The following is a 25,696-nucleotide window of genomic DNA, read 5'->3' on the forward strand; positions in this document are numbered from 1 at the left end:
GTACGTAAAATGATGGAAAATCCCTGAACAACAGCTGTGTTGCCTTTTTACTAATCTAAAATTGTATTTTGGAATACTGTGTAAATTTGGTTTTATGTGTGTACTTTTATTGATTTTATGAAATTCGAATAAAGGTCTTTTGATTGATTGATACTAGGGACTCAAAATTAGAAACTGCTTAAAGCAAACCCCCTTCTCTCCTTGAGTGACATAGTTATTCTTGGTATTTTGTTTTATGTCATCTATTTCCTCTCTCACACACCCCGGACAAATAAATTAATTGTTTATTTGTTGCATTATGTTGGTCATTTCCACACATCATTCATTGACCTAGCACAACAGGCTAAAGCCAGGGGTAACATTGCATTTGATGATTGAGGTTAGTAAAAACCTCCATGTGCCAATGTTTTCATGTGTTGTATGCATGTGGTAATTTCTATTTGCTAAATCTAGCCAAATGTCAGCAGAGCACTGTACAAGGTCAAGACCAGCATAGAGCCAACAAGTGACAGGAGAGGTAGCTGGTTTGTGGATCCTTAATGCAGGTTTACGTAGTGTTATTTAAACAGATGTGCTGTCAACTCTTTCCTAAATTGGAGCAGAATTTCCACGGTCCTGATGCACATGGGAATGTTGTTACAGATTCTGGGTGCATAAATGGGAAAGATCTGCTGCCTTGTGTTTTTTCATTTTTACACTTCTTGTTCTGGTTGTTATGTCTGGTCTTTTTAAATGATGTAGATGGTTTTGAAGATGGTGCTGACTGGCAAGGAGAGCCAATGGAGTTCACTTAGGATGTGGTCATGTGACAATATTTCTTCAGGCCTTGGATGAGACATGCTGTGATTTGTAGAATGCCATAAATGGTGCTAGTGTGGAATTTGTTAGCCAGTTAAGCAGAACGTTACCACCATACAGGTAAATGAGTATGAGGGCTAGAAAACAGTTCTGAAGTAGCTTTCAGGAAGAAACTGATTCACTTTCTTTAGAAAAGAGAGCTAGTATCAAGCTGTCTTTGTGTTTTTGCATTTTGTTCCTTGAGGGTAAGATTGCTGTCCAGGATGAATCAAAGTGACTTGGAATTTGGTAAACATTTGCGTTCCAAGCTGTAAAGGTTCATGTCACTGAGACAGGTTTGTACTATTTCTTGTTTGTTGTTCTTGGAACATAACAGTAATCATGTCTTGGTTGGGTTGAGTTTCAGGTAGGCGCTGAACATACAGATCTGATTGATGTGCATGTGGTGTTTCAGACATTGAATGTCTGAAGCACAGACTTTCAATTAGCATTGATTATCATTTGCATATTGATGAGTCACTATGCTGTTATCTATGAGTAGAACACCAAGCAACTCCAAGTAGAGGTTTAAGATGACGGGACAGTATGAAACCCTGGGGCACTCAGTAGATGATAGCTATCTTTTTGAGACCTGCAGGTGCCCTTCTGAACAAAGTGATGTAGAAAAAGTAGGAGGAGGGTCACTGAAGGGAATTGTTGATGATTCCTATTCAAGACTCTAGAATAACTTGAATAGTATTTTCACTGTCAAATATATCAAAGGCAACTGAATGGTCCAGCAATATGAGGAGGCAGGGGTCATCTTCATCTGTGGTCAGGAGGGCTGTGTATATGATATTTAGAGTAGTGGTCTCTGTGCTGCAACGTGATCTGAAGCCAGACTGGTGATTGTGCATGAGATGGTTAGCATTAATTGATCTTGGAGCTGAACATGGACTACCTCTTCAATAATCTTGCCAATGAATGCTAGATGAGTAATGGGCGGCAGTTGGCGAGGTCATCAGGGTCTTGTGTTGGTTTCTTTAGGAGTGGGAGGATCTGGCCTGTTGTCAGAGCTTTTGGGAACATGCCTTCAGTAAGGCAGACATTGATAGTGGTGAGTAGGGGTGAGAGAGTATTGATGAAAGATGACAGCAAGGCATTATCTTCTTAAGAAGTGACTTTGAGGGAGTTGAATATGTCAGCAAGATCTGTGAGAGAAAGGGATTTGAAGGATGACCCTCTCGAAGTCTACGGAAAGGTGTGGGCATAAGAGATGAAGCACGTTTGGTGTTGTTGATGTGCTGTTGGTTTGGCAGGGGGTTGATGCTGTGCTTGACTGTCTTGTTTATTCTGCTTCTGTTGGTGGCATCATTGATGGTGTTGGTATAGTACTTTGCTTAAGTTGATGTGAGGAGCTGTCTATGAGGTGCGCTGAGGGACTTCAGTATCATAAGGTCAACAAGATTTGATTTTTTCCATTTTCTTTAATGGCTGTGAATGGATCATTTATTGTCAGTAAGGCCTTTAGAGTGCTGGGGTACTGAAGGTTTGGCTTGCACTTGTTTGTTGTGAGTGAGACATGGATGTCACATACATTTAAAAAATATATATATATTAAAGTTGTTAAGAAGGATGTTGGCGTCAGACATGGATTTGATAGAGTTAGAGATGACCATCAGGTTATCTCTAGAGGAGTCTTTGAAGAATCTGAAAATTCTGTTTTCTCTCTTCTGTTGACCTTGTTTGTTGGAAGGATGCTGAGCAAAGAGATTGGGCCAGTCAACGGATATAGTGGCTTGCATTAGATTATTGGTGATTTTGAGAAGACAAGGTTAAAGATGTGGCCTTTGGAGTGTGCTTGTGTTGTACCTCTTTGCGTGTGATGATGAGGTTGAAGAGGGTGTCTCCTTTTTTTCTTTTTTATCAGCCTATATTGTCTGGAAGGTTGAAGTCATCCTAGAAGATGGTGTGGGGTTATTGAATGGGTGAGGTGGCAAGGATCATAAATGAAGTCCTTGTCCTGCCCGGGAGGCCTGACGATGAGAGGGAAGGGGCTGAGTTGCAAAGAGTGCGAAATGGCATGTCAGCAGCTCCATGAAGTTGAGTGTTGCTTGCGTAGAGTGCCAGACCAGAACAATTTATGGATGACAGTGATTGAAGAAGCATTGTTCCAGACCAGCACGTCTCTACAGATATCAATGATTTTAGACATTGATAAAAGATTGTGTTTTTAATGATGTTTGTTCTAACTTTTTTCTACAGCTTCAGGAACGTCAGCAACTGTTGTTAAGAGCATTTGTAAAGAACAACAAATTAATGAACGATTGTCAAGCTGGGAAAGGTAGGCCACTTTTCTTGGACATGATTTCAACTTATTTTTTCTCCCTTGTACTGACATTTGATTGTGTACCTACTATGTATGGCTATTTTTACAGGTTTTGACCGTCATCTTTTCGGACTGCAATGTATTGCAAAAGAAGAAGGACTACCCCTGCCAGAGCTGTTCACTGACCCCGCATTCTCAAGAAGGTGAATCTGTTGTTGTTTTATTGAACAAACTTTGTCTCTTGAGAAAATGTTTAGAATGGTCTAAATCTTTATAACACTTCACCGAATGTGAGGTGAGGAGAGGGATAATGTTCTATAGACAGAGTCTCTGACTCAATCATATAAAACTAAGTTGTCCCAAATCTACGCACTAAAGTCATTGTGTGAGATGTTCAAGACTACAACTATCAGATACCCACCTATTGTGTTAAAAGGACCCAAACTTACTCTATTAGTTGCATGCTTGATCATAGGGTCTAATTCTGGTATTCTAAATACCGTATTTGGCTCAGTATCAGTGAAGGGAGTGCTTTGATAATGCTTGGTGTTGGGGGATTCAAAAGTACTTGAAAATACCTTGAGGCTACTCTGGCATCCCCTTATTTTGGGTGCCCCTGGTGCAGTTAAAAAAAGAACAAAGTAGATGCTGCTGGATTTTATTTACCCTAGAGCCCCGATCGTTGGTATGTTTCAGCTGTATGATTATCAGCCCTTAGGGGTCCACTGTTTTCATTAGGACTCAATTTTCACCCCTAAACATCATTATCACTTGTCTCATCTGTAGCAGTTCTAAGTTTGAAATAGGGTAAAGGTAAGAAGATAACATGCTGGCTTACTTAGTCGGTATGGTACACACGAATGGTATTGAGTGTACGTAGGAGATGGAAACAATGGGCCCGATTCACAAAGGTAAAATGAGACGAAGGTCTAATTTTACAACTTTCTGTATTCACAAAGGGCACTTACTACTCGTTAATTCCCTTTGTGAATACCAAAAGCCTTAAAGTTCAACTTTTGGTATTTACAAAGGGAATTTACGAGTAGTAAATGCCCTTTGTGAATACCAAAAGTCGAAAAGTAAGACTTTCATCTCTGTTTACTTTTGTGAATCAAGCCAACTATCTGTTAAGGCATTCACATCACAATTTGTGTACCCTCGTATATGCCCAGTCAAGCAAGGGATTGCAGTATGCAACACACAAACTTTAAAAACACCACATTTAGCTTCCAAATAATAGACAGGGCACCTTGCCTTAATTTTACACCACCACATATGCTCTCCTTAAACTGCGGGGTAAACTAAGACATAAAATGTATCAGACATCACATAAATAAACATAACATGCAAGTAGATAAATGTGTCACACTGCGCTACAAGCCAAAGTGATAAATGTGTGTCAAATACGTTGGTTTTCACCCTAAGCCTATAATTATTATGCTTCATAGGAGTAGGGAAGGGCCATACTCCTATAGTGCAACATTGTAAGTCAACGATATCCTGGTCTATGAAGGTTTGCCAGAGTCAGCTTAGACTAATATTTTTAACTCAAAGTGAGTGGAAATGCTTGTTTATAATAACTTCAGTTTGTACCTTTTACTTTTTCAAAGGTGCTGTGTCACAAAAACACCTGAATAGGACCTCTGTGTATAAGATTGGTTTCAAGTTCCTGGTGTTAGCTCTATTGATCACCAGTACACATCTGCCATGGGTGGGCGAAAAGCAATAGCCCTGTCCTTTGCGTCACTTACGCTTCATGCTGTGAAACATCATACGTCTATCAAAGGTTTATGTAAAAGGTAGTATCTCTAGTTTGCACTGCCGGTCATACGCAAGAATCCACTACCTGTTGGCTTAAAAATGTCAGCGCACACTGAGATAAAGTTGTGTATACCCTCAAAAACGTTTGTTATGTATTGAGGAAGTGCAAAGAGCTGCACACTAAAATTAGGAAGATGGTGTATCTTATCTTATCACCTAAAATGAAAGGAAAGTGAAGATTGCATAAGTTTCCAAGACTGATGTAGTGTCATATAGGATCAATAATAGCGCTATAAAGGAGGGAAGACGATACATTAGGGTGTTACACCACAGAGTAGAGGGAAAAGGAACTCTACTTACTACTTTAATGTGTGTCCTAAGTTATGCATTCATGGAATTAAGTTGGTTCAATGGAGTCTCATTGTTCAGACCCAACTATGTTGGTTTCTAAATGGTACATCCTAAATTTATAATTTGCTAGAAGTGCCCATGTAAGCATGTTATTGGGGTTCAGTTTGTTAATAACTACCCCTTCCTTATCATTTTCTGAATGGTTGTGATTTAGAAAATCTCTTGGCATTTTTGCGACAGATCCCACATAGTGTTACCAGTGGTAGGTTCGGGAAAGTAAATCACCCCCAAAAGATTGGTCACTTAGCAAATGGCGATGCGCATGCCATTAATTAACCTTAATTATTAACACAGCTAAACATTTATCTGATGCAGTACAAGTAAAAATTAAAACCAGTGAATATCATTTAAAAACATATATTGAGATCAGCTTCTTCAAAAAGAAGTTGGACGAGATAAGCAAGGACATTTAAGAATTCACCCTCTTACTCTGAATAAGATCAACTAACTCCAGTAGGACATAAAAACATTCAAACATGAGATGATCTATCCATATACTCAGTATGAGTATGTGTAAAAGCTTATTAATAAATCTGTAACCCTGAACCCAAGAAGTCAACAGAAAAAACTGGTCCTCCAACTTAGATTCTGAGAGGTGTTTTGGTGATGATTTGTTAGGGAACTCGATGTAAAGGTAGACAGGGTAGGCAACCTGGTTTTGCAGGGCTCCATTCACACCCACTACCAATGTGCTATTGGTAAGCCCATAAAGTGTACAACTTCTACCAGGTCTTTTTTATCTAATCAACCATCCGTTTTTGTGAAGAGGCAAAACAGGGGATCAAAATGTCTAATGGGAAGACAGCAGTAGGGCAATTACATAAGCAGGACAAGGGATAACCAGGGAGAAATGAGCAGCACACCAACCTAGTGGTAAACCTCACCAAATACAATCTGACCCCTAACCAACACCGAGTCATTAACAAAGGTCTGGTATGCGTCTACAAGAAAACGGTAGGCAAGTTCCAATTGAGGTGTGAATTTGCTGAATTTTTCAGAAACATTCATGTGAAAAGATACTTTAGGAACTCTCCTCACCTTCCGCCCGAGTCTACAAACACTGGTATGAAGAAGAAATCCTATTTTAATACCCCTGTATCAACAGTACTACTAGAGGTCATTTTCTATGAACAAAGTCATAAAAGCCATTGAGAGTATGGAGACTAACATTGTAAATTGCCACAGTTTGTCACATGTGGAGCATTCCTTAAAATTAAATGATGACCAGCAGATAAGGGGGTGGGGGTGATGGTATTACAGACAAAGAAATTGTACCTTTGGTGGAAGAAGCAACTGTTCAGAAATAGATAAATACATTGGGAGTAGATTATCTGATCACAGATAATTCCAATATCCCATACTTTTATACTATACCCAAGATACGCAAGCCATAACACTTTCCTCTGGGACACCCAATTATATCTGGGATAGGATCTGCTCTAGAGCCATTATCTGCTTTTGAGCCAGGTTCATACGTGCTTTAGTCACAAAATGCCCTCCTACATACAAGACACAAAGCAATGACTCAGAACCAATGATAGGTCTTGACGTGGAATCACTCTATATGAGAGTCATTGAGAACCAGTAGTTTGAGTCTTATAAGACCTACCAAATTTCAATACACTTCATCATGGGCTTAACCCAATTTGCTTTCACCAGGAATTACTGTGTTTGAAAGCAAGATAGTCCTCCGTCCCTGCAACAAACAGCAGTTTTGCACCCACTCTAGCATGTTTATATGCTCATCAATTCGGAACAGAATTAATTTGCACAAAAAAACGTTTCCATGAGCATCTGGTAATTGTAATAGCATTGATGTAGTGCTTACTACCCCTAACGAGGTGGTGAAGTGAGTTACGCTAGGCAGCATGCTACACCGGTACCCAGGGCCGGGCTGGGAACCACACCCGGCTCTGGCAAAGTGCTTGGCCGCCCACCCCAGGGGTTGGGGGGTGCCGCCTAGCTCTTAGCCAGAGCCGGTTTGGGGCCGATTTTGCAGCTAGCCCAGGAGCCCAAAACCGGCCCCCACCCCTGCGGCGCACGGGGGGATTGCCCGGTGCCCGCTACGGCCAGTCCAGCCCTGCCGGTACCCAAAGTTAGTGATTAGGACAGAAGTGAATGTTTATTTATTTGTTTAGTTTTCACTTAGTCTTGTGCTTTTGCAGAAACCTTTCCATGAATTTCTTGAATTTAAATTAATAGGATTTGGGAAGGTATGTTGGTTAGGGGATTACTAAATTACCTACTCAAGGTTAGATATTGTTTGGTTGCAGGAGGACGATTATCTAAGGGGGAGAATTTGGGCTCTTTGAAATGAGGTGTGCGCACTTTGAAGAAATACAATGATAGAGATAAAGACACACATGCCTTTGACTTGGAGTAGGCTACGCTCATGGAGGAGGGGCATGCAGAGGATGGAAAATAAGGATAGGATCATTAGAAAGAAACAAGGAGCGGTAATAAATAGAAGTCGGTCAGTTTTTTATGCTAGGCTTTAGTAGTATCGAGGAGGGTTTTTGAGACAGCATGCAATCTGAGACTGCAGAATTGTGGAAACAAACATTTTCATGTGAGATAGTGCTATGTTTTTTTTTAAAAAAATGTTTTATTGTGCAGAAAGAAGGTTACAAGCACGGGCCTACAACCACCAGGGCCGGCCGCTAGTAGGTAAAAGATCACACAGTGCAATCACGATGACTGGCCCACCGGGGCTCCGCACAATACAGAAGAGCAGACTGCACATAGAGGAAATCAGGATACACCCTTTTAACATAAATAACAACTTAAAACAAAGGCGAGGCAAGAAAACATAAGATGGGCGTCGGGCCACAGCAGGGGTACGTCCATATCCGACCACCCGATGGCAGTCAAAAGCAGGGAAACAAAGAGGTAGGGGGGGGGGAGAGACGGGAATACAAATCTATACTCAGATGTGCCAAATAAGTAAGGAACCATCAAGGATCAGGGGGACATGGCTACATCAGACGTTTCCACCAGGGGGGGAGCACAAATACTTCCACGATACGCATTCCACTGCCCCCAAATTCTGTTCCAAGCCCCGGGTTTACCACGAGCCACATAAACAGTCTTTTCCCTGAACATGCACCAGTCCATGTTCTCCTTCCAGACAGACACGGTGGGGGGCCGCTGCGAACCCCAAAGCTGCGCTATGTCCCTCTTTGCTATCATGTTCCCCAGGGCCGCCCACCGAGTCTGGGCCGCGTTATAGTCATTGGGCTCCCACACATTCAGCACACAACGACGCACCTCCGGCAACAGCGTGACCCCGGTGACTCGCCTCATAACCTCATGCACCTGACGCCAGTATTCCACCACCTCGCGGCACTCCCACAGGATGTGGAGAAAGGTGGCACTGTGCCCACAGCCACGCTTGCAGAGCCCGTCCTCAGAAAACCCCATCGAGACCAAACGGGGGCCCGTCACGTAAACGCGATGGAGGATCTTAAGTTGGACCAAACGGAGACGGGCCGGGATGGCCACCTCCTTAGGAGATGACAGCGCGGACTGCCAGTCCTCGTCGTCCAACTCAACCCCATCCCCCGTCCATGCCTCCCGTAGACGCACCAAGAGGTCAGCCCGATTATTTATCAACTTTTTATAGATCAAGGAGATAGTACTATCGGGAACGTGACCGTCGAGTATGCGGTCCTCGAGGGGCGAAGAAACAGGGACCGTGGACCCTTCCCCAAAAACCGAGAGCAGGGCATGCCGAACCTGGGCGTAGCGAAAAAACTCCCTCTCACTAAGCTCATACTCGCTCCGGAGCGCCGCGAAGGTCTTGACCGCGCCTTTAACCCACAGATCCCCCACTCTGCTAATACCGATCGTGTCCCAGTGCTCAAAGCCTTTCGTCGTCCAAAGGCTCCCCAGGCGGTCTGAGGCAAACAAGGGAGTAGCACACGTTAAACGCTCACTCCAGCCCATCGCTACATTCGCCGCCTTCCACACCCTTACCGCAATCTTGGTAGGGCCCGTGAGGGTACCACCAGCAGATCGGGAGTAAAGCGCTCTGTTATAATTACCGCCGGGAAGCAGGAATTTATCCATCTCATACGCCGGGTTCAGACCAGGAGCATACGTGGCATGGTTAATTGCCGACAGTTGGGAGGCCCAATAGTACCGTCTAATGTCAGGAAGCGCGATGCCCCCGTCGTACCAGGGGAGAGTAAGCTTTGCCAGAGCGATACGCGCCCGCCCGTCCCAGACCAGTCTCCTCTGCAGGCTCTCCACCTCCCGAAAGTAGGCCACCGGAATGACATCAAATGAGTTCTGTAGTGCGTAAAGAAATCTGGGAAGGGACATCATTTTAAACAGGGCCGCGCGACCAAGCGGAGACAGGGGCAACCTACACCAACGCGCCGTATCCACCCTCAAACGTCGGAGTGGAGACAGGAGGTTCTGCTCATAGCGGACCGCCGGGTCCAACGAAACATACACCCCCAGGTACTTAAAGCCGGATGAGGACGTTTGGATAGGAAGTAGAGGCGGCAAGACGGGAGGGCCACCGGAGAGAGGGTACACGCAAGATTTGGACCAGTTAATTATCAAACCCGAGTTTTTCCCAAAGGAGGTGAGGACATCAAAGAGAACATTAAGTGACTGTCGCGGCGAGGTGAGGTACAGAAGAATATCATCCGCGTACAGCGAGACCCGATCCTCGAAGCCCGGGGCCCACCGGATCCCTCTGATAGAGGGCTCCCAGCGGAGCCAGGCGGCGAGCGGTTCTAAGGCCAGAGCAAAAAGCAGAGGGGACAACGGGCACCCCTGCCTAGTGCCCCTCCCGAGAGCAAAAGGCCGGGAAGCCCGCCCATTGACAACCACCTGAGTCACTGGTCCGGCATAAAGAAGCTTCACCCAGCTAAGAAATCCCTCCCCAAAGCCAAACTTCCCCAAGACCGCCCAGAGGAATGGCCACTCGATGGTATCAAAGGCCATGGTGGCGTCCAATGAAACCAATACGGCTGGTTCAGAAAAGTATTTCGCCCTAGCTAGGACACCGTGCAAACGCCGCAGATTAAGAGCGGTATTACGGTGGGGGATGAAGCCGCATTGATCCGGATGAATCAGATCACAGATAACGCTCAGCAAGCGGTTGGCGAGGACTTTAGCCAGGATTTTGGGTTCTGCGTTTAAGAGGGAGATAGGCCTATATGAAGCACAGCGGTCACGTGGTTTACCCTCCTTAGGAATCACGACTATAGTCGCCAGACGCTGGTCGGCGGGAAGGGAACCCCTCTCGTTCGACTCCTGAAACATACGACGGAGGAAGGGCGCGATTTTATCCGGGCGTAGTTTGTATAGTTCGATCGGCAGGCCATTAGGGCCCATAGCTTTGCCCGAGCGAAGGGAGCCAATCGCGGCAGCAATCTCATCGACGGCCAAGGGGGCATCCAACCGCTCACGGTCCTCGACGGATAAGCCGGGCAGGACAATATCCCGTAGTAGAAGACAAGAGTCGTCTTCATCTCTGTCAGACACCGGGGAATACACCGTCCGGAGGTGGTCAGCAAAGCACTCCACAATCTCGCCAGGCTCAGTCACACACACTCCATCCGCAACCCTGAGCTCTGGGACCACACGATTCACTCTCTCCTTCCTATCCAGCCAAGCAATCAATTTACCAGCCTTGTCTCCAGCATCATACAACCTGCCCTGCTGCTCCCTATACATGGTCCGGGCAGCGTCAGTAACAAGGGACTTAGACTCGAACTGTTTCAGGCTGAGGGCATGTAGCCCATCCGGAGAGACACCCGTCTCCACGGCCGCATCCAACCCCAAGATGTCGGTCTCCAACTTCTCCACCTCCTCCGTCTTAACCTTCTTAGCCGCCACAATCTGGGATAGGGCCTGCCCACGGAGTACTGCCTTAAAAGCTTCCCACAGGGACACTGCGGACATCACCGACCCATCATTCTCAAGGAAGTATTGGTCAATCGACTTGACCAGACTATAGCGGATCGTGGGGTTCCGCAGGTACCAAGGGTTAATAGAAGCGATCCGCCCAGCAGACCGCGTCCCAGTGTCAAAAAGCAACCACAGTGGGGAATGATCAGAAATACCCCGGGCCAGATGCTTAACCTCTCGAATCCGGGCAGTCTGGGCCGCGGGCATAAGAAAGTAATCCAATCTGGAGAGACTCCCATGCGCCCCAGAATGAAAAGTGTACTGACACTGTGTAGGATGCATTAACCTCCAGCAATCGACCAGACCGAAGGTCTCCATGAATCCGCCAAGCCACGCCTGCGCAGCAGGGAGGGCCCTGGGCGGGTGGCGATCCCGGTCGCCCGAGACCACCGAATTGAAATCCCCACCCATAAGCAGAAGACTGTCAGAAAGCTCAAGCAGCATTCGACCCAAGTCTGAAAAGGTGGAGTTCTGGAGGCCCGGGGGAACATAGACAGAGACCAGGGAAAGGGACTGCCCCTCCCACCGCCCAGTCAAAGCCACATAGCGCCCTCTGTCGTCCGGGACTACCCTGGTGATCTCCAGCGGAAGTGAAGAGCGCAGGAGAATGCCAACCCCTCTAGAGCCAGTGGTGAAACCAGAATGGGCAACGAGTCGGTACCCCCCCCTGTTCATGGCATGACAAACGTTACCCACCAGATGCGTCTCCTGTAAAAACACCACATCAGGAGACATACGTCGCAGATACTGCAGCACAACACCCCGTTTGATACGGTCCCCCAATCCATTGACGTTCCATGACATCAACCTCAACCCGTCCCCCCCCATCCCCTCCAATCGATCAAGGGTCCCCCAGCAGATAGCGCAACGCCCAAGACTAGAACAGAACAAAAACCTTGCATTAAAAACAAAACACACAAATCAAAGTCCCCCAACCCCCCCAACTACCAACTCCCCCCACCCTGCACCCCTGCGACCCAAAAAACCACCCCAACTTGCAGTGTGCCTGTCGCCCCATAAACCCCATTCTACGGAAAGACCCCGGAGGAGGAGAGGGACCCGTCCCCAGCCGCCCCCCACATAGATCATAATGAAACAAAATGCAAAAGAGAAGTTGAACCCAGCCGAACAGTACAAAATGGCAAAATCAAGGACCAAAGTCACTCCGAGGGAGACCCGCCACCCTCGGTACCAGTAGAGGGCCCAGGCCGGTCCCCGCGGCCCGGCAGCGAGTCAAGCCAGTCATTCACAGTCGCGGGAGAGTCAAAAAAGATTGTCCGATCTTCGTGCTCCACTCTGAGCCTAGCAGGAAAAAGCATGGAGTACTTGAGACCCAGGTCGCGGAGGCGACGCTTTACCCCCTGGAAGCCCATCCTTTGCTTCTGGACAAGTTGGGTGAAGTCCGGGAAAAAGTTAATAGACGCATTCTCATGGCGGACCGGGCCATGGGCCCGCGAGGCCTGCAAAATCACATCTCGGTCTCTGTAGTAGAAAAGTTTGGCAACAATGGGCCTCGGGGGGGCCCCCGGCCGCGGCCGACCGCCCGGAACTCGATGGGCCCGCTCCACGGCAAAGAACTTACTCAGGCCGGCGGGGGCAAGATGCTTGAAGATGAGCTCTTCCACCAAGAGATCCACCGGGTGGTTGTCGGAGGACTCCGGGACGCCTACGACTCGGATGTTATTGCGGCGGGCCCGTCCCTCAAAGTCCTCCAGCCGCCGGGCCATCAGATCGTTGGCCGACTTGAGGTCGCCGAGAGTGGCCCGCTGGTCCGACACATCCGTAACCAGGGTGGACGTCCGCACATCAAGCGATTGAACCCTCTCGTTGGTCTTGGAGAGATCCGCCCGAATCAGTGCGACATCAATAGCCACCGTGTCGATTTTACGGGCCAAGGCCTCGTATTGCGTAGCAATAGTCTCCTTGATGCCGTTAATGGCGCCCATAATGTCCTGCAGGGACGGATCCGAGGGCATGGACGAGCCACCACCAGCTTCGTCCGAGGGGGCTCCAGCCGCTCCAGGGGACCCTCTTCCTTGAGTATAGCGATCCATGTTGTTCGTCTGGACCGGACCCCCGCGGAGGGATGTCTTAGTCTTACGCCCCTCGGGGCCCCCCCTGCCACCCATGAGAACCACACTCACCAACGGGGACCACCGGCCCAGCGTCAAGGGGGTGCCGGCCACTCAGTCAGAAGCCGCACCAGATACCGTGATGCGGCCGGGCGAGGAAACCAAAATCAACGGACACACTGGTGGCAAGCGGAGACAAGGGCATCCAGCGGAGATAAACACCCAGCCGCTCCAATCAGTTACGATCTCCATCCCCTCAGGGATCCAAAAGTGAAACCGAAAGTAATGGAGCGGCCACTGGCACAGATCCGCTGCCGCTGTTGTTCAATTACACCCCGGCTCCACAGGTCACCCTCGCACCGGGCACAGCCATCGATTGGGCCTCGAAAGTTCCAACCACCGTAGATCAGGATTCCCAGGTCCGATTCGGTTTCTGAAAGAAGGTCAACGCTCAGCCAGAATTCGCCTTCCAGATTCCGTCAGCCAAGTCAGGATAATTTCAGGATAAATTCCGAGGAGCAGCGAGGGTCCGGGGAGCCCTGTGCTCACGCGACCATCTTGGATGCGCGCTAGGCTCCTCCCACCGAGATAGTGCTATGTTGGGTATTTTTGCTAAGCGCTAGAAAATGCCAACAGTCTTCCTGCTGCTAGACCAGTGCTTCAGTATGGACAGCGGGTCTGCTCAGGGGTTGGAAACATAAATGAACGGCTTGACGGAAATGTAGGGAAGTTTCAAGAGGTTTTGTTTGGACTTGGAGGGACGCAGCAATCTTGGGATCATAGGAAGGTGAAAGAGAATACATGGCGTAAATAACGCCAACTAATTCCAGATTATCCAATCCTGGAGCGGACATCTTCTGATGTTCACCCCCCACAGTTTGGCTCACAGTATTAATTACAGAAGCAAAGTGTGATCCGTTTTAGGTCACCCTGATTTAGAATTGTAATAGATTAGGTAAGACAGCTTCCCATAGAGTGTGGGTGTAATGCCTGCATTCGTAGGCTCTGGAAGTAGGGGAACGCGAGGGGCTGTATCACTGCTAAAATAGCCTTGCAGGATTTCAGAAGGCGAATTAGCAATTTATTTTCAACTTGTTCATTTGCTGTTAGTTCAAAGCACAGGTCAAGTCTCAGGCAATGTCTTCTGACAAACGTCTGCTTATTCAACATGGAGATGGGTGTTTATTTTGCCTTTCCCTCACTGAGCGTATGGGAATTTTGTCATGTGAACCAAGTGACAATCTTGCGGGGGCACAGGAAAGTTGAAAGGAAAGGCGGTAGGATGTCAAAACGCACAACAAAATGTAAATACTTGTTAGTGAACAAAAATATTTCAAACGTTATTACTGGCAAAGAAAGTACGAATGATGAGCATATTTTTGTAATTGTTAAGTGTGATGGAAACAAAGATTTAATAGGATATCAAAAAGCCAAATAAAGCGCTTTAAGGAGTGTGATTCACAAATGATGACTATGCGTAGAAATATGATTTTTACACGTTATTGTATGTGGGCCATATAGGTTTAGCAGGAAAATATGCTCTCACTAAATGCGCATGCCATGCTTTAGTCATATGTGGTAGAATGTGTTCCAAAATGAACCACTGGACACACACTGCTCTCCCCACCATTCTCCTGCAGAATAGGCGAGGCTCAGTAAATCAGTAAATTTTTATTTGATCCAGACCTCAACTGAGATCAACAAATACAGTATTAAAATTATTATAAATACTCTTAAAAATGGTTAAGGTAAAAAACTTTTGCTTTTAAGACCCACTATCAGATGGTACAGTAGCAATATTCTACCACCTGCCCATACAACATTCAATAAAGATAAGATTGGATCTTTTGACTTAGAACAGCTTCAGAAAGCTTTTAAAAAACTGAAACAAATTATGGCAAACAAATTCATTAACAGGGGCGTTACACAATGTAATAGACGAGGCTCATTTGCAACACTTGTTCTTTGTGTAATTCTTGTATTTTTCACCATCCCTGCAACTTCATTAATGTAACAATGAATACAGCATCTCACTCTTAAAATGTTTTCCAACGACAACGCTTCTTTACTGTGGCTCATGGGAGGAGGCCTAGACACTCAAGTCAGGGAGTAGAGGCATGACTCCCTTTACATACTCTTAGATTTCCTGAGCGGTGCCATTTGATGAATGGTAGGGGTGAGGATTGTGATGCTGACTGTTGTGGAAGGTGAAGAAACCTTTAAGCGAGGCCTATCTTTGTCTTTTCCTTAATGCTTCAGAGACGACGATAACGGGTTTAGAAACATACACCTCTCTTGTGCCTCTGTTGTGGGTGTTCCAGAATGGATACAATCCTGCTGTGTGAGCATCATTTCACACATAGTCTGTGTCTGGACAGCAGCCTCAGAGATTATTCCAACAGCTTTTTTTACTTCTCTGTGTAATTTGTAGAGTACTTCTACAAAGCACTCAGCTGGGGAGGATTACAGAATGCTATGAGCAAGCTTGACATAGTTGAATTGTCACGTAGTAGACAAAATTCTCTCTAACCGGGTTTGGGTTTTATGCTTGTAGTATTTGCATTGGTAGATATAGAATGCTGACCACATACCAGAATGCATGTGCTTTTAATTATATGTGCCAGTACAAAAGAATGGGGTAGCCCAATTATCGCCAACGGCCTGAACAGATTATTTATAACATTTTTTGTAAATTTTATAAATTGCATATATGCAGCATTAAGAGAAGGGGATGGGATGAGGTCCAGGCGCTATGTGCCTGAACTTGGCAGAAGGCACTTCTCGAGGCGTGTGGCGCCCGACTTCGTGTCCAATAAGGTTTGGACAGATTTACTCGTATGTCCTACCATACATTTATCCATTGACGGTTTTGAATACCGCTGAGGACTTCACAAGGTGAGTCTCAGGATTGGATTCTCAGCTCACCATAATTGGCAGACCCTGACTGAGTTACCACTGAAGCTCCAGTGCGATACCTGGGATGCCCTTGTGGCACCAGTATTAGGTTGCACACTGTCCCCCTTCGCCCTGAGGAAGACTCGCAGCGGAGGTACAACTCACCCTCTAAGCGCAAGCCGAGTCGAAACGTCGACACCCCCCCCCCCCCCCATATAGGGTCTGGACCTCATCCCATCCCCTTCTCTTAATGTTGCATATATGCAATTTATATAAAATTACAAAAAATGTTATAAATAATCCATTCAGGCCAGGCCTGTTGTACTGGTCTCCTTACCAGTCTTTCGCCAAAACATCAAATGTATAATTCTAAATATCTGTGACTATTCATCCTTCTACCCTTTCACCAGCACACCCAATCTTCACCCCTTTTTTCTTTGAGCAACCTTTGTATTTAATTAACTCTGATATATTTTAAGTATATGATATTAAATATACTAAAGCTAAACAAATCCTGGTGTTCTTTGGCTAACACTGACTGTATGTTTTGACCTACGCTATCTTGGATAGCAAGGTATGTTGTTGTGTTCAATGTGATATTCATTACCAGTGTTTGACTTATGAAGCTACCCACATAAGAAAAATTGTAAATTCATTTTTGCTTTAAAGCAGTCACGGACCAACTTTTTAATTATATGTGGGAAAAAAGGCAGAACTATATTACTCTTCAAATTAAATAACAAAAGTTCCCCACAAATTCATAGAAAATTGTGCGAATGATAGGTTTCAAACTGACCTAAATGAAGAACAGTAGCAATAATCTATTGTAACCCAGCTTGCCAATGGCTCAAAACACAATCAGCAGACTGCAAAGATATTCGCTTTGCACTTTGTTTACACTGCCATACGTCATGTTTCACAATTTATGATGAACTCTAATTATGATATTTCAACAAAACAATTGATTTGGTTACTGACATTGTTTCACAATGGTAGCATGCGACTCCTTTTCCCTTACACACTCTTAGTTGAAAAGGAAACAATAGTAATAATAACACATAGCATTAAAAGTGAATGTCTCAAAATAAATTCTCAGAAGTGTCACAGATGCCTGTAAGCATGCATTTGTACTTTTGATAAAGTTAATAAATGGAAAAGCTGTGGATGGTGGAAAGGGACTGGCACCTTCACCTTCCATCGTTGGACCCTCCACAGTGACTCTGATGCACCTGTGCAGACCAACTCACTGTGGCGAGTGCAGGGGAAGGTCATTGAGCTACAAGACAATTTATTTAGGAACTTAGTGAACCACCAGGCATCACTGTTCAGGTAAGAATTTTAGTCTGCAATCTGAGACCACCCAGTCTCTGCTGGTTCCTGTCTAGCTCAAGACCAAGGAACCAGCTCTGCCCCTGAACACACTGTTACACCCTTTTTTTGAGGGACTGGACCACTCACTCCTCGTTTTAAGTATTTATAGGGCGCAGCCTACCAGACAGCGTAGCTGTGTGGCATGCAAAAAACATCTTAGTGAGTTGCAGAAAGTTGACGTGGGAATGCATTCTGCCCATTGCTTGCTATTGGCTTTGTGGTTTGTAACTCACATTGTCTTGCTTTCCATTTGCTGGTTTAGGATCTCCAGGTTTACTTCTTCTCCCCATATGTCAAAACCTTATTTACCAGTATACTTCTGAGGGCTCCCTTTCTGTAAACAGGCCTGTAAATCTTGTTCTTATCTCGTCACGTTTGCTGTGCATTCAAAGACAGAAGTCACATGTCAAGCTGTCAAACAGAGAGCTCGGTGTTTACTTTGCTTTTGGCTGACTTCAAAGTAAATTTGTCTATGCGAGAGAGGAATGCAGATTACTCTCCACATGGAGCCCACTAATGCCCCTCCTATGCTCAATTTACGAGGCTGTAATATAACCTTTAAATAGCACATCATGTAACATGCGGATGATGGATTTGTTTTTTTGGGCATTAAAAGATAAGTAACTTACCTACAATCACAATATATTGCAATGGCGACCCCGTCCCTGTCTATTATACCGGACGGTGAAACATGACATACCATTGAAGGCTTTACAGCAGGGTAGCAATGTGGCAGACTTGTATCTGTCCCACCCATTTGTTTTCATGATTCTTTATATAGTGCTTAACTGCCCCTCTGAATCACTTGAACCCTTTACACGCGAATAAGAAGGTGCTTCATGGGAGATTTGTATCTCTGTCTGGTTAGGCTGCTCCCAAGCAGTGTACGTGCACAGTGGATAGTAGCAGGGCAGTCCTCCCTTCGCATGCACCCGGTGGATACTGTACAGACAGCCGGGCAAGCGTTCAGGTCTACCTTTCTTGCGCTTCTGGTGCATTTTGTCCCTATCATAGATCAGCAGGAGCAGTGCATTTTTCCGTTTCTATAATTATTTTTCACTATTTATTAATTCAAATAAGTGGAAAATTAATATATTAATCAACTGCTTTTTTATTTTTTTATTTTCAGTCATTTGACTGATTTCCTGTGTACTTATGTTCTGCTGCATAGTTAACATTTTATAATATTAAGTCACATATGCTAAATGAACTAAAAACTTCAATGTGGTTTTAAAACCTAAGTCCTAGGGACCCCGCACATTAAAAACATAGCACAGGCCCCAACTACTTCCTGCAGCCCTTGTCTTAGCATTACCTTTTTACCCCTACCAGAGGGTATGGAAACATGCGGTATGGTAGTAAGTTCAGCAAACGTGCACCTTAGACGGCTTCCTCCAATGTTATCTTACATCATGTTTGGATTTTTGGCTCTTGGACTGCGTAAATTTGCTCTTTATTCACAGCTCTGCTGATAATTGTGGATAGGAGGCACGAGAGCGAGCTAAGTTAGCTAATCTGCACAAGACCTGCTTCTGTCATTCCGAGAGCTGGCACTCAGACCGCTGCTGTTTGCTGTGCAGTGATAAGCTGGACATTCTCCTCACTGCAACATTGTGCCGATTTAGCCGAATGTCAGGTTGCCACCGGGCTGTGACTGACACAATGCCAACAGCAGCTTTGTAGCGCCTTACCATATAGTATTAGAGAAGACTCCTACTTAATGATAGTTATTTTGCTATACCAACTGTAATAAAAAGCTTTGTAGCGTCTGCAATATTTTAAGAATGCACAGGATGTGGTTTTACTTTTTCAAAAGTAATAACCGCACTCCCTTTTTTTTAAGCTGTTCTTGCACAGCTTGTGTTTTTGTAATAATTAACATTTGATGGTCTTCTATAGCCCAGCTTTATGCAAATCAGTCTTGACCCTGTGCCTCATGGGAACAGTCCAGTCCGAAATGCCAAGCCAGGTCTTCCCTGAACCAGAAAAAAGCATCCTGGGACCGGTTTCTGGGTAACACCCTTCACCAGCCAGGCTAGCTTGAATCTAGTGGCAAAGTGAGCAAGGGACCCACGTCTGGGCATACCCTGCCAACATAGGGCCTACAAAGCAAACACAAGGAGATGATGGACGGAGCGCTGAAACCTTTCAGGCACTCATCCCCAGTCACAGATCTGGGTTGAATCTATCATCATTCTTTAGCTCACTTCGCCACCTCAGTTCAGACCCAGCTTTATGCAAATCAGTCCTGACCCTGTGCCTCATGGGAACAGTCCAGACCGAACTGCCTAGCCAGGTCTTCCCTGAACTGGAATCAAGCATCCTGGGACCGGTTTCTGGGTAACACCCTTCATCAGCCAGGCTAGCTTGAATCCAGTGGCAAAGTGAGCAAGGGACCCACGGCTGGGCATACCCTGCAAACATAGGGCCTACAAAGCAAACACAAGGAGATGATGGACGGAGCGCTGAAACTTTTCAGGCACTCATCCCCAGTCACAGATCTGGGTTGAATCTATCATTTTTCTTTAGCTCACTTCGCCACCTCAGTTCAGACCCAGCTTTATGCAAATCAGTCCTGACCCTGTGCCTCATGGGAACAGTCCAGACCGAACTGCCTAGCCAGGTCTTCCCTGAACTGGAATCAACCATCCTGGGACCGGTTTCTGGGTAACACCCTTCATCAGCCAGGCTAGATGAATCCAGTGGCAAAGCACGTCTTGATGGAATATATTCGGCTTGGATAGCTCTGTCTGTAGAGTAGGTCTTTAGCAGCAGACAGTTCAAGCAGCGTCCCCTGAATACAAGAGGCATTTGCATGAGAGCTTATGATGATTGCTGATTCTCCCAGGCACAGTGAAAGTGTGATGGTGGCTTCAAAGCACGATTGTTGAACATGTGCATCATGCAGTATTGTGAAACCAGATGTATAACTGAAAATGATGTACGGGCTTCACTTTGCTTGCCCAGGAAAAACATCACTTAAATAGTAGAGCTGGTAAATGAAAACAAACATTGGCAAATACAATCGATCTCACCTATGCAAGATATACTGGTTTTATATATATATTTTTTTGTCATGTTGCACAGCAGGGTGGCTGCTGTACATCAACGCTGAAAGTAAGGGGGAATAGCGTTAAGGTGCAGCCAACATTTGACAATGTCATTGCACTTTTATTTTTTACTTTCAACTGCTGTAGCTAATAGATCTTGCATAGGCAAGATCTACTGGCTTTGCCAGTGCTTGTTCAGACAGTAACCTCACTGAACTGCAACAGAGAGAGGACACGGCACTCAGAAGTGCCAAAAGCAGCAGATGAGCAATTTATGAAACAGAATAAAATTTGACGACTCATCCCCAGTGCTGCAACCTATGCCCCACTTAAAAACACATTGCCCAATGCGTAAATCCACATTATAATGTGCCAAAGGCTCTGCGCACACTATACAATGGTTCACTTTTATAATAGCTTTCCGGGGGTAAGAATATGCTGAGATAACATTATTCAAAACCAAACAGGAATACATTATCGCAGCTAGAAATAGCCTGAGCAGTATATATTGTATTTCAGAATTAGTTACACTTTTCAGTGTGTTTGTTGGCTCATCCTCTTAGTCAACCCTTGACCAGATGTTCTGGATTCCAACTTGCATAAAAGTTCAGATGACTGCTGGAAATAGCGTATATTAACCTTGTATTTGCTTTGTATCGCTCCATTTCATGCTTTACCCTTGTCTCTCCCTGATCTGGAGGGTGCCACCCTACTTGGAATGATCTGCACCCTCCTTCCCCCAGGGCTTCCAGCAGTCCACCCTCTCTTTTTGTATCACCCTTGCCCTCTAAAACAGTTTTTACCCGTATCAATTTTTGTGGTTTCATCCAAAATGCGCGTGTCTTCACTTCACGCCCTAAAACTCTAGATGGGTACAGCGAAAACACTCAATATATACCGAGATTTCTTTGATGCTGCACTCTGACCAACTTTCTATTTCTAAGTTATTAACATTAATTGTCTACTATTTATTCGTCAAATCGAGAGGATTGTGCTTTCGCCCATGTGTAGAAGGGTGTCTTGTTTCCCATGTGTGCTATTCACTAAAACTAAAGCGATTAAAAAAGGACATCAAATTCAGTGCTACACATGACAACTGACCCACAAGGTATTTGCCAAACCTCAGTGCTTCTCAAAATGTGGGCATCTATAACCTAGTCCTAAAGTGGTAAAATTGTACAGAGTAATTCAAGTGCCAAAATGTAGAAACAGGAATAGAAACGATGTGGTGACACAGAAAAGGCCAGAAGATGAGATTTAGGGCAAGATGTACGATCGTTTTTTGCGGTCGCAGAGGGGCATTTTGCCCTTTTGCGACCTCAGAAAACAATAGCACAATGTACCAACCCTATTTTGCGAGTCGCAAAATAGGGTTAGCGACTCGCTATTAGGATGGGGCGTTCCAAGGGTGTCCCTTCCTAATAGCCACTATGTAAGAATGTTTTGCGAACACAGTCGCAAAACACTCGCAGTTTACCACCCTCTTTTCAAGAGGGTGGTAAACCATTTTCAAACAGGGAGGGGTTCACAGGGGACCCCTTCCCCTTTGTGAATGTGTGCGCTAACATTTTTTAAGAGCAGGCAGTGGTCCAGGGACCACTACCTGCCCTTAAAAAACTAAACAAAAATGTTTCATTTTTAAATTTTTTTTAAATGCATTCTGTTTTCCTTTAACAAAGCAGTCCCAGACATGGTGGTCTGCTGACCACAGCAGGCCACTTTTCCTGGGAGTGCCAGCCATTCCCAATGGGGTCACAAATTGCAACAGCCTCATTAATATGCATGAGGCATGCAATTTGCGACCCCATTGGCAATCGCAAACAGTGTCTCTGACCCTTTTGTACATTGATGTTTGCGACTCACAAATTGTGACTCACAATTTAATTTAAACATCAATGGTCGTATTTCTGGCCGTTAGTTAATAAATTATCATTTGTGGAATTGATACACTTGTTCCTAGCCTAGGTCTACTCGGTTTACTAAAGGCGTATAATCATGGGTGGACCCCTTCATCTTCCCTGTGCATTTACAGGCTAAAACTCACAGCACAAATCTGGATTTTTTTTAGAAAAAGAGTATGGTGTACTTTCTAGAGGGGCCCACCCTCATGGCTCCATCCCATACCTGGAGCCGCTGCTGTTATCAGATTTTGGCGTATTATATTGACAGTGCTTTTGTAGTATAGATGGGCAATCGTGACCAGGCGATACCTGAGGGTTTTACGTTATATAGACAGAATAGACTAAGACGCAGAGGGGGAGGGTTGGCAATTCTCTGTAAGGCGCACTTTCCTGCACTATAAAAACTCTGTCTGAGCCCTCGGACTCATTTGAGGCATTGTACTTTTGTATTTCGTGCTCTCCCACAGTTTCCTTCACTGGCATTCTTGTTTATAGATCGCCGGGTCCTAGAGCTAGTTTCTGCTCCGAGCTCTTTAGAATTTTGGAGCCCTATTTTGGCAAACTACACTTTACCATTCTTGGGGATCTAAATTTCCATCTGGACGATCTGGGGGCCAAAGACACCTCTCGGCTGACGGACTCGCTGGAAGCCTGCGAGTTTTTCCAGTTGGTGAACAGCCCAACCCACCGGGCTGGCCATATATTGGATGGGGTGTTCACCAACGATTCCAGACTCTCGGTTGGTTCCCCCTTGCCTTTGGTTTGGTCGGACCATTTGGCAGTACCACTAGAACTAGCATCCCTTTCTGTAGATCTGTTCAACCCCGCTGCCACCAACAGAGGTCCCAAAAGAAGTTACAGAAATATCACTAATGAAGCTCTTGCTCCTTTTATAAGAGGTACTGAGTTTTCGTCTTCGCGAGAAGCGGGTGAGGCGGCCCAGGAACTTGCTAATTCCATTACTATAGCGGTTGATGAGCAAGCCCCCGCTTCTCTTCGATATGTGGCTCGGCGGAAACCCTCAGCGCCCTGGTTTACGGAGCCGCTAAGACTCTTAAGACAAACCTGTAGGAGTAAGGAGAGAAGATGGCGTAAGTCGTGGGATACCTCCGACAGAGAGGATCATAAACGGCTGCTGCGGGAGTATAAAGCTAGAGTGATTAAAGAGAAACAGGAGTTCTTCTCTAATCTTACGACCTCCCTTACCTCGTCTAAGGAGCTGTTTAAGATCGTGGACTCTCTTTGTTCCCTTCAGGTGCCTGATCCAGTTGTGGGCTCACAGGAGCTGTGTAATAACATCTCAGAGTTTTTTTACAAGAAAATCGCGGATATTTACCTTGCCTTAGAAACCCAGAGGAGTATGCTGGGTGTTAACTCCTCTCTTGCCATTACGATCTCAGAATCTTGGACGAGAGACCCAACTAAGACTCTTACTCATTTTCCGCCGCTCTCCTTGGAGGGGCTCAATCTCCTGTTAGACAGGACTAAGTCTGCCTCCCCTTTGGATCCCTGTCCCTTGAAAGTTCTAAAGGAATGTAGGGACATTCTCTTGCCGCCGCTGCTGGAAGTAATGAATGGGGCCATGGCCCAGGGTACTTTTCCCTTGGCCTGGAAAAAGGCCATAGTGAAGCCCCTTCTTAAAAAGCCCTCCCTGGACCCTAGATCACTTAAAAACTTCAGACCTATATCCTTGTTACCGGCCCCAGCAAAGATGCTTGAATCTCACCTGAACGCCCATCTATCCACCTTCCTAGATTCTTCTGAGTTCTTGGATAGTTCCCAGCATGGATTCAGGAAATTTCATAGCACAGAATCTGCCCTTACTATGGTGGTTAATAACATTCGCCGTAAGGTGGATCTCGGTCAGACGACTGTTTTGGTCTTATTGGACCTTACGGCAGCGTTTGACACCCTGTCTCTCTCTATTTTAACATCTCGTTTGAGGGAGGCAGGGGTGGCAGGGCCGACCTTGAGTCTTCTTGACTCTTTTTTACATCTTAGAGAGCAAAGAGTCATGCTTGGAGAGTTCCTCTCCCCTGCCAAATCTCTGCAATGTGGGTGCCCCAGGGGTCGGCCTTAAGTCCGACTCTATTCAACATCTATGTGGCCCCCCTTGCTAGATTAGTAAGATCGCAGGGGATGGAGGTGGTGTCATACGCCGATGATACGCAAATCATGGTTTCCCTGGCCCACTCTGTTAGTACATCCGCGTTCGGCTTTAGGTCATGCATGCAGATGGTTGCGGAGTGGATGATCCAAAACTCCCTAAAGCTGAATGGCGACAAAACAGAGGTCCTGGTCTTTGGTAAGGACCAGGACATTTGGTCTAGTGAGTGGTGGCCTACCTCTTTAGGAACCTGCCCCACTCCTTCCCAATCGGCCAGGAATCTCGGCGTTATATTTGACACCTCGCTGTCCATGAACTTTCAGGTCAACAGGACAGTGGCCACATTTTGGGGAGTCATTAAGATTCTTAAAAGAATCCTTCACTATTTGTCCCCCCAGGCGCGTAAGCAGACCGTGATTGCTCTTGTAGGTTCTAGGTTAGACTATTGCAACGCACTTTATGCGGAGATCAATAAGTACCTTGTCCAGCGCCTTCAGGTTGTGCAGAATGCGGCTGCCAGATTTGTTCTGGCACTTCAAAACGCATCTTCTGCTACAATGGCCAGGAAGAGCCTGCACTGGCTTCCTATTTACTATAGGATATCATTTAAACTCCTCTGTCTCACCTATAGAGCTCTTCTGGCAGGCTCTTCGGATGCTCTGGGATCCTTGCTAACCCGCTATATTCCCAGTAAGCGTCTTCGCTCCTCAGACGCGAATCAGTTGGTAGTCCCCCGCTCCAAGAAGGTCAGATGGGGCAGTAGAGCATTTTCCATCGTTGCTCCGTTATTATGGAATACTCTCCCTTTGGAGATCAAGTCCCAACCTTCTCTGGCCCTTTTCAAAAAAGGCCTCAAAACCTGGTACTTTATTAAGGCCTACCAGTATGTTCCTTCATCATTTACTCAGCTAGCTTTTTTTTTGGTTAGGCGCCTTGACGCCCATTGGGCTTAGTAGCGCGGTATAAATTTGAATTCATTCATTCATTCATTCATTCATTTATTCATTCAATTCATAGATTGGATCATCAGCCATAACTGTTACCTCAAATTCATGCATACCATCAACAAGAGAGAAATTCCCTCTCTGGACTGCAGA

At 45.7% G+C, this 25,696-nt stretch overlaps 1 protein-coding gene across 2 annotated transcripts in view; it reads left to right on the forward strand.

Annotated features, from left to right (window-relative positions):
• LOC146789357 (peroxisomal carnitine O-octanoyltransferase-like) overlaps positions 1–25,696 on the forward strand; it is a 569,137-nt gene that overhangs the window by 449,369 nt on the left and 94,072 nt on the right. For both annotated transcript variants that reach the window (XM_085631299.1, XM_085631298.1), the window contains exons 14-15: positions 3,043–3,121; positions 3,216–3,309. In XM_085631299.1, coding sequence (XP_085487425.1) covers positions 3,043–3,121; positions 3,216–3,309 — 173 coding nt within the window. The remainder of the gene's footprint in view (positions 1–3,042; positions 3,122–3,215; positions 3,310–25,696) is intronic.

The sequence above is a fragment of the Triturus cristatus genome, chromosome 10 (genome assembly GCF_964204655.1).
Source record: "Triturus cristatus chromosome 10, aTriCri1.1, whole genome shotgun sequence".
Lineage (NCBI taxonomy): Eukaryota > Metazoa > Chordata > Amphibia > Caudata > Salamandridae > Triturus > Triturus cristatus.